The 14442-nt window shown below is 37.3% G+C and overlaps 1 protein-coding gene across 1 annotated transcript; it reads right to left on the reverse strand.

The window, feature by feature from the left end:
• Positions 1–198: 198 nt before the first annotated feature.
• meltf (melanotransferrin) lies at positions 199–11299 on the reverse strand. Its single transcript, XM_055050982.1, has 16 exons — positions 11183–11299; positions 10460–10614; positions 9931–10030; positions 9096–9278; positions 8372–8528; positions 7622–7689; positions 7368–7552; positions 6659–6824; positions 5766–5917; positions 5595–5691; positions 5334–5528; positions 4345–4498; positions 3736–3803; positions 3481–3668; positions 2020–2212; positions 199–1049 (listed from the first exon to the last, which is right to left on the reverse strand). Exons 1-16 carry the CDS (start codon positions 11232–11234, stop codon positions 982–984), a joined length of 2181 nt encoding a protein of 726 aa, XP_054906957.1. The 5' UTR covers positions 11235–11299; the 3' UTR covers positions 199–981.
• Positions 11300–14442: the final 3143 nt, after the last annotated feature.

Below are 14442 nucleotides of genomic sequence, written 5' to 3' on the forward strand. Positions count from 1 at the left end.
GGAAATTATTCCACCAATGTTCATAATTTATTAAAATAATTTGCATTTTTAGACATTTAACAAAAACATTAAGCAAAAAACTGTTGGAAAACACGGAAATGAGAAAGAAGAAGTGAAAAAAGAACTGCAAAATAAGAAAAGTAGGGACAGTTGGAGAAAATATGTCAAATACGTGAAAGAATAACTTACATGACTCAGTTCATTTTGCTTACATGTTTATTTAATTTAGACAAGCACAGAACAGCAGCGGCTTAATGCAGTAATACTTATGCAGGCACACTGGCCTGGCAACTAAATATTAGTCACACGTTTCATCATTTCACAAAGAAATAAATCTCTATCAGAAGGAAGAGAATGTGTCAACGTCTGACAGCATGAGTCAGTACATATACACTGATATGGCACCTGAACGTCATATAAAAATAAATCTTTCATTGTAGGAAAATACACAACAATCAGCAGTTTAAAGCAAAATAAAATGGAGCAACAAAAATAAGAAGACTAACTTATGAAGATAAGTTTGTTTTGGTCAGAAGAAGTGAGAAACAAACTTCATTTTTTATAATAATTGTACCAAAATTTTAGTGTATTTTCTTTGAGGTAAATATGATAGCAACCTATTTAAAAATCAGTTTTTTGATGAGGCGCTGTGTAAATGTAACAGGTGGCAGCATACACACTGATATGGCAACCCACCCTCCGTAAACAAAATGGCGCCCTCCATCTTCTTCTCACATGGTGTCAAATCTCTGCCAAACACAATGTTTCTCTTCATTGCTCCAATCAGCTCCTTGTAAATTAACACACAAACAAACTGGATTGGGTTTCTAGAAAGCAACTAGCGTGAAGCTACAAAATGATTTGACTAGACCGCAATCAAACGAGTTAAAAAGCAGCAAAAGAAAAGAAAGAAGTGATGAAGAGGCGATTGACAGTGTGAAGAAGAAACACAGGTCAAAAGGTGAATCTGGAGTCGCTGTGTCACATCCAGTTGTTGGTCAACATGAGGCTGAGCAACGCAACCAGCAGCAGCAACGCAGAGGAGACGACTGCAACGACAACCAGAAAACATCAAAACCCACATTTTCATTCCTTTCTACATGAGGGAGATTTTAATAGACAGAAAGAAAGAAATGAGCAACTTTCTGCTGAAAAGCCCCAACAAAATCTGAAACTTTGAGATTAATGTCAAAAATCTTCAAGAAAAAACTTGGAAATTTCTTAAACATGTTCTAAAACAGAAAACCTAAAAACGTGAAGTCAATCACAAAAATGATCTGGAAAAAAAGACTTTCTGGTTTGAAAAGTTGAAAAATGAAAAAAGAAAAAATTAACATTTCTAGGATTAATTAACACTTTCGGTTTTCTATGTAAAGTGCATTAAAATACATTTTATTGTTGTTTATTGTTAATCTAAGAATTTAGGAGTTTTTTTTCTAGCAGATTTTCCACTTTTCAAATTCAAAAATTTCCAAAATATTTTGGAAAAAAATTCTGAGATTAATCTAAAAATTTGATTTTTTTTCTAGCAATTCTTTTTTACTTTTAGAGATAAAAACATTACTTTTTTTCTAGAAAATATCTAAAATTAAAGCCAAAATCAGATTTTTTTTCTTGAAAATTTCAGACTTTTAAAACTCAAAAATTTCCGAATTTATTTTCACAAAAGTCCCTGAGGTTGATCTCAAATGTTGATATTTGTTTTTGTAAATTTTCAGCTTTGGAAACTGAAATTTTCTTGTTTTTTCTAGAATATTTCTGAGATTAATCAAAATATTTCAGAGCCTGTTAGATTTAACTTTGCATGTGGAATATCTGTAAACATAAGAACTCTATATAACTGTCTGGCTTTCCTCTGAAGAAACTAATAAATTCGACTTGATTGCATCATTTCATAACTACAGTTTAATTGGAATCCATGCAATTACAGTAGAATTTGTTTGTGGTTAATTTTAATAATGATTCTGAATATAAACCCAAGAGTTTTAATGTTTCTCTCAGAAAACTAAGTATTTTCACCTGTGTTTGAGGAGCTGCACTCCATGTCCTCCAGTGAGGTCATGTAATCCTGACCCAGCCACTCCTCGTACGTCTTCTTGTCGCCAACACCGATGATGCGAACAGTGGAGTCTTTGAAAATCAGGTCTGTTCCCCCGTAGCGCTGAGAGTCGAACATCTTGAACTCAGAACTGGTGTCACTGCCGAAGTGGGTCTGCAGACACAAAGGAAGAAATTCAGGAAAACTGGAGAAACGACAGAATCACTGCCAACCTTAAGTTTTGCATTAAGGTCTGTCCTAAATCATCAAATCTTTCCGCACATCAGCATTGGCTGTGTTTCCATTAACCATGTAATCGCACAATTTGACATTTTGAAAATAAATTTGGTTAATGATTAAAAAAGTTTCTGCGCTGGGATAACTTGGTTTAGTTTACAAAAGTGCAATGGACACATTTTGTTCGCAGCATACGAGTCACGTGACCAACAACCATGTTACTACTGGCAGAAACGACAAAGAAGACGAGAAGAAATAGTTTTAGGATATTTTTTAAATGACTTATTGTGTGAAGAAACTTAATCTGTGATTTAAATCACGTTTCTTATTTAACAGAAACACCAAATTGCAAAATTGTGGTTTTTTTCAGGATTAGCAGAATATTGACAAAGATTTTAATGTGTGTAATGGAAGTCCAGTTACTAGCTATGCAAATTAAAACTGCAAAAACAAATTAGCTTAATGGAAACAAGTTAATTTTCAAAAACCATGTTTTCCAATAAAACATTTTTTGTGCTAGGATTACATCATTTTTTTCCTGTATCAAAATCAGTGTATTTTGCAAAACTGCAATGGAAAAGTTTATTTTCACACAAGTCACATGATCAACAACCAGCTGTTACTACTGGCAGAAATGACAAAGAAGACGACAACATTGCCGTTGTACAATTGTGATTTGCGCACATTTGTAATGGAAACCCAGTTACTAGTTATGCAAATTTAAATTTCAAAAATAAATTTGCTTAATGGAAACATGCCAATTTAATAGAAAAAGAAAAGAAAACTTCCTAGTTTTCAATAAGAACCTTTTGTGCTACAATGAGGAAGTTTTTGACCGTATCAAAATTTGTTTTATTTTGCAAAACTGCAGTTTTTTTTATTTTTCTTTCACACAAGACACATAATTTAACACCAAATGTTACTACTGGCAGAAACCATGAAGAAGACGACAACAGGAAGTTTTTTTTTATGACATATCGTGTGAACAAACTTATTGTTGTGTGATTTTAATAGTATTTCTTGTTTATTTGGAACATTGTGATTTGTGTATATTTGTAATGGATATGCAGCAGGTGAAGTGACAAATCTCAGTTTCTAGATTCTAGATTTCTAGATTTTCCACTTAAAAATTCATTTTCATTATAAACAATCAGTGTGGTGCCAGACTTTTTCACGGTTTTGACTAAACTCTGGGCAGTCCTGACCTGTGCGCGGTCCAGCAGCCCGTAGATGGCGTGGATGTTGGTTTCTGGTCGCACCATGACGGCGTGGGAGGGAACTCTGGCCAGGTTGCACAGCCGGTACTGGGAGACTTCGGCTTTGGTTCCCTGGGAACAGAGCAGCTGGAAGTCTGTGGACACCAAACCCGCAGCCCAGCTTTCCGTGGAATGACCTGAAACGACGGCGGTCGAGTTAATTCCCGTCAGAACCTCTGAGATGATTTCTGAAATATTTCTCACCATCTGTGTATTGGAAGACAGTGGAATGCTTGACGAAAGCCACGTCTCCGTCCCCGCTGGCCAGACACCTGCATGAGCAAATTACTGCTTTTACACCTTAAATAAAAACATGACACGTCGCTTTTACTTAAATATAAACTTAAATGGAGAAAAAATATTCTAAAAATGGCATTTAGATGAAACATTCATAATTCTTTAAAGTTTACTCATTGCTGAGGCTTTTATACATTGAAATGTTACTCAACTGCAACTGATAATTATTTTAAAAATAGATTATAATCTGGTTTAAAAAAAGACACATTTTGCAGACATTTCATTTAACTGCTTAAACCTTTTCTACACAATAGTAGAAATTAATGAAAAGATGCAAATATGCTTCTTGTTTTTATTTCAGTACCGTTTTGGGTTCTCTGTAAGTTAGTGATGCGTTTGAATCCTAAAGAAAAAAACGTAAAACATCCAATATCTCACAAGCGAGATATTAACACACATGGAAACGGTTTATATTGTAGCAGAAAAACTCAGTTTCATGACAAAACTAGTAAGTTATTGCAAGAGAAAAGTCAATAAATCCCCTGATGTTAAAAACAACAGGGTTGGTTTCGGTACCTGAACGCCCCGTCGTATCCGTCGTACCAATCTTTTCCTTTTTCACATTTATTCTGCCCCGAATCGTCTCCCACGCACAGATCACACAGGTTCTTGGGGAAGCCATCTTGATTGGCGCCGGGAACGCAGCTCTTCTCGAAGAATCCTCCCACCGCTGAAAACCAGAGGAGACAGATTATCAGGACCAGAATCACCAGAATCTGAGTCCAAACGTTTTGTACCGTCTGACCAAACCATCCAGGTGGAAACACTCAGACGCCACAATCCGTTTGGAAATGAAGATAAAAGCTTTTAAACTTATTTGCAGTCAAAGGTTGTTTTTAACATGTTTTTGTACAGTTTTACTTTAATTTGTCCTCTGATGAGAAATTAAACTCAGTTTTTTTTTGGAGTCTAATTTTCCCAAAGTAGAAATACTGCAACATATTTTTACTCAAGTAAAAGTAAAAAGTAACCATCCTGGAGTTACTCAAGAGTAAAAAAGTATTTAGTGAAAAATACTGAGTAAATGATCAAATTATCAATCAGTTCATATTTAAAAATTCAGATGGACCAAAATATAAAGTTAACATTTTGGTATTTTAATTCATAAAAATAGCAAAAATTATCCGATTTTATCAGAAGAGAAATTTTCCTAATTAGTTTCATTCAATAAAAAAGTGATGAAAGTTTAACAGAAAGTCTGGTCAACTAAAAGTAGAAATACTTTATAATAAAAGTACTCAAAGTACGGCATAGTAAAAATACTCTTAAAAATAATCTTTTGCAAAAGAGTTACTCGAGTAAATGTAAGTAGTTCCTACACAACTCTGTGTACTTCAGATATCAATAATCGATTAGTAAATTATTATTTCAATAATCAATTCACAATTAGTCTGATTAATAGATTCAGTCCTAGAAACTATAACACAAAATCAAATCTAAATGACAGGAGGGAATCTGAGTGGATGGATATGACGGATGCCATTGATGGACGCTCTGGCGCTGACCTTGGGGAACCTGGCAGTTTTTGGGGCTGATCAGTCCTCTCTCCATCAGAGCGGATGCAGGAATATTCCAGCCTGCGGTGCGACCGTAGCCGGTGTGGCAGGAGTCCCGGCCTCGCAGGCCGTCCAGGTTACGGATGTCGCCGCTGCTTTTCTTCACCACTGCGACTGCGTAGTACGAGGATCCGTCACGCTCACCTGGAGAGCAGAGAGTGGGGCGCGTGAGAGCCGGACTGTGGGAACGAGTTGTTTAGGTTTTGGTACCTGTGTAGCTCTCGGCGGCAGCGGGAACCAAGCCGTAGTGTTTACCCGCCGTGTAGATGTACCCTCCATCCAGCGTCATGGCGTCCGCCTCCCTGTTCTGCAAAACCATGAGGATGTGAAGCAAGCTTTAGACCAAAGCAGCAAAGCTGAACATGATCGAGTTTCACTTACTTTGATCTTGGCCATGCAGTCGGACAGAGAGGCGCCGTAGACACACGTGATCCTGGGAGTGAGACCTTTGCTCTGAAAGGCGGCGCCCATGTCAGCACATTTCTGCTGCTCTGCGCTCGACAAAACACACCATCGGATGGCAGAGGGGATGTCTGCAAAAAACACCGGCAGTTTGGTCGTTTATCACCTTCCATTACCTTCTGCTCTGTTCTACTCAGAGGAGGAAGAAAACTTCCTGTTTCCCAAGAAATCACTCAAATAAGAGTAAAAAGGTTAACAAGACGGACCAAAACATAAAGTTGTCAATCAGTCGGGTTTATTTGTGGAGCAAATAAATAAAGAGTTGTACGTCATAAAACACACAAAATTAAAAAGTAACAGAAAAAATGTCATGCAGCTGAGAAAACCATTAAATATCACCTTTTGCCAACATTACACTTTGGTCAATATTTCATTAATTATGTTTCAAAAGAAACTGAACACAGGTGAGGTTTAAATCCAGATTGAAAGGAAATCTGTGTTTCAGCTGCTTTGCAGTTTTCTAGAAGTAATTACCAAAATTCACGTGGAAATTTTAAGAACCAAAATGAAAATAATTCACATAAATAATGTAATTATAAAATCAGGCAAAGAGAAATGTATCTAAATCAGTTTCTTTCCATGGAAGTAGTGAGAGTAGGGATACTTCAAGTAAAAGTAAAAATACTCCAAAAAGAAAAATCTCGTTTCTCTAGTAACTGAGTAAATGTAAGTTTTTCTTTGCTTTTATCACTTTTGTTTCATGTAATAAATGTTATAAACTAGTTAAATGGTTTGTTGTGATTTTTCATGCTACTTGAAACGTTAGCATTAGCTTGTTCAGCTTTAAACGAGGCGTTAGCGATGCAGCTTACCTTGAGGTGTGCAGTCCATGGCTTTCATCACGTTGTAGTAGTTGGGGCTCATCCACCGGACCGGGTCGTCTGCCTCGACCGCCTCAAACCTGGTGGTTGAGTCAGAGAACAGAAGATTTTCCCCGCTGTAACCCGCTGAAGAGAACATGTCGAATTCTGACTTTTCCTTAAAAAAAGAGACAGAGTTTCTGTTAGAGGTGACCTTGAACGGGCCAAGGTCAATCTACAGTCTTAACTAATGTTTCTCTACCTGTCCATTATCCAGGTTTCTGTATTCATCATCATAAATAATTTCCCAGAGAACAAAAATTCATGGGAATAAAAAACATTTTGAAAAGCGTCTATGAAAAATGGACATTCAAGTTGAAATCGGTGGCCAATCAGCAGCCAGAGTGGAAACAATGTTCCTGTTCTGAGCCATTTTCTGATGTTTGTTGCTAAATGTTGCACAAAATGACCAGATAAAAGATGCACAACAACAGCAGGTTAAACTTTGACCTATTTGCATAAAGACTGAGCTCTGCAACATTAACACATGGATATCAATGACAGCTCTCCTTCTCCTCAGTGTTTCTGTCAGTTTCTGGTGGTGCAGCTCTGCTGCCTTCAGGAGAATGGGACATCAGAGTGTCATCCATAAAATGTCATTTGGTAACGTCTCTGAGGTTGCTAAGGACATCTGAGTTGGATTACTGGACTTTTTAAATACCTCGCCTTCCCTCAGCATGTTGAAAACCACAGAGGGAGTGATGTCACTGCCAACCACGACGCTGCGAAACGGGATGCGAACCAGATGGCACCGATTCCAGTCGGAGACAGGAGCTCTGGTCCCGTCTCTGCACAGCAGCTCATAATTCGCCGATAACAAGTGTTGGGTCCACGACGGACCCTTACCTGCAGCACACACAACAGCTCAGCCATTTCATCCATCACAAACACTCAAAAGCTTTTCTGGGCCCTTACCGTCGGTGTTCTCTGCAACAGTCGTGTGTTTTGTGAAAGCCACCTGCCCAGCGTCTTCAACCAAACATCTGGAGAAAACATCACAACAAGAAGATGCTGGGATTCTGTTTTTAAAAGTTTTATCAGCAAACATTTGCAAAATCAAATCTGTGTGCCTTTACTTCTTATTTTTCCATTTTAATTTAAATATTTAGCTTGTAGCGTATTTAGAAACTAATATTTAGTTTCATATTTGCATCACATTCTTCTAAAAAACAGAAAAAAAGAGAATTTAAATGAATCTCTTCCTGAAAGTATTTGTTGCTCTAACAGTTTATTTAACATGGCGTCTTCTATTATACCTAAAACTGACCCTCATCAGACACCGTAGTTGCTCTTAGGGATAAACTAGGGATAAACGTCCGATACCAATACAGGCATCTAGTATCAGCTGATATCGATCCGATACAGAGAAACGCTGCTGAATCAACTGAGGATGTTTCGTTTCTGAAATCGCTGACATAAATGTGCTAAATTACATTTATTTTATTACTCTGCACATCCAAACACACCAACAGTTTCACCAGCTTGGTCAAACATACAAAAACAGCTTTAATTTGTTCAGTCAGTGCAATTAGGGAGAAAAACGTCCAATGAAAAACAAAGTCCGTATGCTTGTTATTCCTCTGTGAAAACAGTTTTTATTGCACCTGGCTTTTTACAACACGCTTTGTGAATAAGGTCTGGTTAGTAACATGGATGCTTGTGCACCTGAATGCTCCTTCGTAGCTGTAGTACATTTCTTGTGGGCTCATCTCACATTTGTACTGCCCGCTTCCGTCTCCTTTGCACAGCTGACACAGAGACGGCGGTTCTCCAGCCTGGTTAGCTCCAGGAATGCAGCTGGCGTTGAAGAAATTTGCCACTCCTGACGAGAAGCACAAACAAAAGCTTCACTTGGCCTCACACTGCAAAAACACAAAACCTTACAAGGTTTTTTTTCCTCTGGATTCTGATGCAAATGTCCCGGTACGCCTTAAATAAAACAAGAAACGTTCTAGTGAAAATATGAGCTTGTTTTAAGTCAATAAATCATCTGATGAATTGATTTGGTGCTTATTGTGAAAAGCAACATTTTTCCACGTTATAAGTGAAATAATCTGCAGGTTTTACTAGTTTTTTTCATCAATACTAAGAAAATACTGATTTAAAACAAGCTCTTATGTGTTGCTGTAAAGTTAGATAGTTTTGTCTTATTTCAAACAGTAAGATATTCTCTCCATAAACTATATCAAACGTTTTGGGTTTTTGCAGTGTATGCATGCTAGTGACGTTTTTGCTATGAAAAACAATAAATAAATATGGTAAAAGAGCAAAAAAACAAGAATCTGTGGTACTTTTTGTGCTGTAGCACTGCAACTGCAATACTAACACCTTTTTTTTATTGAAGTCGATCAGAGAAATACAATGTTCCTCTCAACTGAGTGAGTTTTACCGGTGGAAACGTCGCAGCCCATGACAGACATGAAGCCCTGGTCGATGAGGAATCCCAGCGGCATGGTCCAGCCGGCGGTTCGCCATTTCCCGGTGTGGCAGCTGCGTTTCCCCGCCAGGTTGTTGATGTTGATGGCGGAGTTGTCCTTCTTCACCACGGCGACGGCGTAGTAGGAGCTGGTATCTGGAGAAACAGCAGCAGAACAACTGGAGCGGCGAATCCTGCTGGACATTTTGAACATAAACTCACTATTTTGTTAAAACTCGTTTTCCGAGGATCGTGATCAACGACCGGATGTTGCTACTGGCAGAACCACCAAAGAAGACAACGAGAAGTTTTTTAATGACTCATCACTGAGCAAACTAATTTACATGAGTTTAATTGTGCTTTTTTATTCAATGGACGCGCCACAACGGCAAAATAGGTATTTTTTCCATTAAGTTTTGGAAACATGTCTAGACCTCTTCATGAACCCGTACAGTAACATTTAACTTTGATCAATAGATCTGCAGCCTTATCATCAGAGCACTGACAGTTCCTTAAGGGTCAAAGTTCAGAAAGGCTTCAAAATGTACCAAGTGCAACACAGAGATTATCATCCAGATATTACAGGTGATGTAACTACCAATGTCCAGCTCAGCCCGATAAAACTCCAGATATTAATCTATCTCAACATATATAATGTGTTGCCTTTTCCTGGCAAAGAGGCACATTGAGGTAAGTTTCTCATTGTAAAGCAATCGGTCATTATATGAGCAGGACAGGAAGAGGAATACTGAAAAACAAGCTTTGCATCTCATCACATGACCTGTAGTGATGTGATGAAGAGTCTTACCACCATTCTTTGATTCACTGGCAGCCATCTTGAAGGTGGCAGTCTTCATCGCATTGTAGATGTTAGTGCCAGACATGGACAAGGCGTCCACTTCTTTTTCCTGCAGGAGACATAAACGCATATATAGGAATGTTCTGAGTCTAAGAGCAAAAAGAAGAGATGAATGAAGAATTAGGCAATTAATAAATAGTACAATAAGTGACAGTAGTTGTTGTTTCTGGTGCTTATTAATTAAGCTTTAGACAATCTGAAAAGTCACAACCCTCAGAAAAAGAACAACAGTTTATTCCAACTTTTCTTGAACCTGATATTAATCCTGATTTATTAATCTAACAGATTATTTCATTGCAAAATAATCATGTAATTTTGTCTGAGTTCCTACATGTTGCTGAAAACCAACCTGGAAGTTATTTTTGCCTTCTTTCAAGTGAACCGAGGAATTTACACTGGAAACCAGGATTATTTGGGTTTTCCAGAGTTTTGTGTCATAAATAGTAAATCATTGTTTTCGTATCGGCCAAAGTCCCACCTGTAGTTTCTGGATGCAGTCCTGGACGTATGGGCCGCTGATGCAGCTGATGGAGGGCCGGATGGAGACTTTGGAGAAAGCCTGGCTCATATCCTGGCATTTCTTCTGCTCCGGTTCTGAGACGGTGCACCACCTGATGGTCCGCTGGCAAAACACTGATCAGGATATCAGTCATTACTGTGAAACTGAGCAGGTTTGGAAAGAACCTGGAAACGTAGCGCTTGTGTTTGGATACTTTTCAAAGCTGAATTTGTATTTATTAACTCTGAATATGGAAAAAAATGCATTTCTGTAGATGAATAACCTGTATATGTTACACTGCAAAAACACAAAATCTCAGAGCATTTTGTCTAGTTTCTAGTGAAAATATCTTAGTATACTTTAAATAAGACAAATTTAACTTAGAATTAACTTTTTAACAATATGTAGGGATTATTGTTTTCAATAACTCCTTCGTGCTGATGAGCTTGTTCCACTGGAAAATGTTCATTTCACTTCTAGCAGGAAATATTTGTTTGTTAGGAAACAAAATAGTTAACACATTTTTATTAATATTAAGGAATTATTTACTTAAAACAAACTTCTCCTAAATCTTGCTGAAAAGTTACTTGAGATTAGTCTTTGTCTTCAAGTGATCTATTTGCATTAAACCAGACCAGATACTTGGTAATATTTGGTGTTTTTGCAGTGTAACATGTTTAGTTCCTGTTTTAAAAGTCTTACCTGCAGGCAGCAGCAGCAGCAGCAGAGCTCCCACTGTCTTCCACGTCGTCATGATTTCTGCTTTGCTTCCTCTGGGTCTCACTGAACCGCCTTTCTGCGCTTCTCCACTTTATATGTTCGCTCCAATATCAAAGTCCGATTTACAATCACAGGCTGTAAATCAACGCTGTGATTTACAGCCTGGTCTCCAGCAACTGATCCAGCAGCTCCAGGGTGTAAGAAGCTGCCTGGCTGCAGGCCAGCAGCCGGACAGAGAGGCTCTGTTGCAGCCCGGTTCTGTTGCAGCCCGGCCCGCTTCCCCCTACCTGCCTGCCTCTTCTGCCTCTGTGGTGTTTTTCCATTAAGGATGTGGCGAAGCAAAGCAGGGATGTAATCCAGCACAGCGATGAGACAGAGTCTGGGAATCTGTTTTCTGTACATTGTCTATATAAATATAGGAGGTGGTAAAATAAACTAATCTTTCATGGAGCAAAATAAGAGTATCAGGGCTGCTGGGGGGAAAAAGGAAAATATGATGCTTGATCTCAGAAGATTAAAATCAGAAATCTGAGATTACAGTCAGAAATCTGAGATTAAAGTCAGAAATCTGACTGCTTTCTTAACCGTCTTCTGTAAAATGTTTTAAAAAAGTCAGAACTTTAATTTGAGAAGTGAAAAACATCAGACAGTTAATTATTGTTTGGAGTCATTTGCTGAGGCAGCAGGTTTGGGTTCGTCCTGCAGGATTTAGATCATCAGACTCAAGAGTTCAGGATTTGGCTGCATGGTTTTAGATTTTTATCTAAAATAAAATTCCCTGGTATTTTAAAAAACAACATAAAGAATCCGTTACACTGAATGTTTCTCGATTATAGACAAGGCTAAGAGAAATAGCTCTTTGCTTCATAAAAATAACCTTATTATTCTTAGGAGGAAACAGGACAATTTAGAATAATGACATTAAGAAATCATTAGAAATTACACAAACACTTAGATCACGTTGTGTTTAAAGGGATAAAAACAGTTTGTCCAGACTTTCACATTTTTCCTTTTTTATTAAGTCATAGCTGCAACTATGACTTAATAAAATAAATATTTTAGCTCTAGAAATCTTCAGAATAGCATTAAGTTATATTAAAAAAAAAACACAAATTTAAAGGTTTAATCCCCTCAGTTTACTGCAGCAGTTCAGGTCATGTGACACGGCAGCTGGTTGGGGTGCAAATAAAAAATAATAATAAAAATCTCCTAACTGTTTTCACATGAGCATCCCTCGTTCTCCTCCCGTAATAAAGGAGCTAAATTATCCCTGCTGTGCTGTTCGCTCAGCAGCAAGAGGCAATATAACAATAAAGAAGCTGTTTTTCTTTTGCATTCTTAATAAAACATCACATTAGTTTCACCTCCGTTTTTCTGACATTAGTTTACAGCAGGACATTTCACCCTCATTACCGGATTGTTGGACGCAGGAACTCAGTGACCTGATGGCGTGACAATACGACCTTTGGACCTGCTGTAAAGTCAAAGGCCGAGAGTCTCGCTGTGGTTCTGACTGGCGTGGAAACTTTAAGCTGACAACTTGAACATCTTTGTAAACGGGACGCATGACGCAAAATTCACATTTTGCTTGTTTTTGTTGTTTCGTTTTGGTTTCTGCTGCTCCTAAACATGAACCATTGCTTAAAATAAAAACACCCACATGTTTTTTGGCAATAAGTTCATGTTTCTGGTAAATTTCAAAAATCTTCTGGATGCAACGTCACAAATGAACGGCACATATTCCACAAGTTCCAGCACATTTGATCAGCCGTACAATGGCTGCTGGAAAAGACAAGTGTTTTATTAACTTACCATCCAGAAACCACTGGTTGCGTTCTAGTTAGTTGTGCAGGAGGCTCCACTTCTGCTTCTCAAACATGAACAGTTGAATAATTCCCCATCTATTTGCAGCCACTTTTACATGAACAATGTAAATTTGACTTAAAGTGACAAGAAGTCCCAAAACAAATCACTCTAAAAGGAACTTAAAATACTCAAAATCTATTTATCTAAGAATTTTATAAAAATAAGATTAACATGTTCTGTGTATCCTGACCTGTTCAAGGAAGCATCTTTGAAATAATGTTCTCTACTATACATGTGACCTGTACGGTCTAAATTCCCCATTTAAGACAATAAAATACCATTTGTAACTAGTTTAGTATAAAAATTGTCTTTTGCTTTCCAGCTACACAGAAAAGTAACGACTTCAGCAGTCATAGAAATGCTACATAGCAGATATGACTAAAACTATTTTTTTACTTTGTGATGCAAGTCCTTAAAATTGGGCCTCTGTCTCTTTAAGAAACTTGCTGTTTCTGAAAGTCAGAAACTTCAGTTAGTCCTCATAACGTCGCTCCTTTATTAACCCTTTAGCAACATTTTTAGCAGCGTTTCACTGAGAATCAATGTTTTTCATACTCTTGATGAATCGACGTCATAGAGAATAAAAAATATCATAAAGTGGCCGATAAGTGAAGCTTAAACGCATTTTAAAAGCGACCTGCAAGTTTTACTGACTGGAAAATGTGTTCAATCAGGGGTGAGCAAAATCGTCAAATCAAAAATAATCGGACGCCTAAAGATCCAACCTAAAATAAAGCCAGTAATGCAGCTAAATTTACTTTCTTTTTATCAAAAAAGTTGTAAATTTCCACCAAAAACTCACTAATTGAAATTAATTTATAAAAAATAAAATTCAGGCTTTTGAAAATTGTCGACATTTGAAAAGGTTTCTTGTAGAAAATTTCTGAGACTAGTGGACATTTGCTACTTTGTTAGTTTTTATAAATCTACATCAGCTGTCAGGAACAGGATTCGAGTCACTTTGTTTAAAAACATTTCTTATATTTAGTCAAGGCTAGTAAATTAAATAAAAGCAGATATTTGATTTATCATTTCTGTAAAACTCTGCAGGTAAAACATTGTTTTACCTTTTCTTAAGGCTTCATTATAGAAGACAAACGCTTTACATTGTTTCCATTTGCATCTGTCGATTAAACTTGTGAACAATTTTTTAGCTGCATTTTTAAAAAATTGTTCACAAATGGCCGCCGAGAAACTCTGGATGAAAAAAACTGCAAATTTTCAACTGAACTACCACCAAAAAGTTAATTATCATTCAAAATCTCACTGCAAATGCACAGTAATGTGAAATGAAAGGAAAATATCAACATTTTTATGCATTTGATAGAGAAAAAGGAAGGAAGAGTCATCTCTTGTCACATTTAAAGGGACTGCAG

This window comes from Poeciliopsis prolifica, unplaced genomic scaffold, assembly GCF_027474105.1.
Source record: "Poeciliopsis prolifica strain line A6 unplaced genomic scaffold, Auburn_PproV2 SCAFFOLD002, whole genome shotgun sequence".
NCBI classification, from domain to species: Eukaryota; Metazoa; Chordata; class Actinopteri; order Cyprinodontiformes; family Poeciliidae; genus Poeciliopsis; species Poeciliopsis prolifica.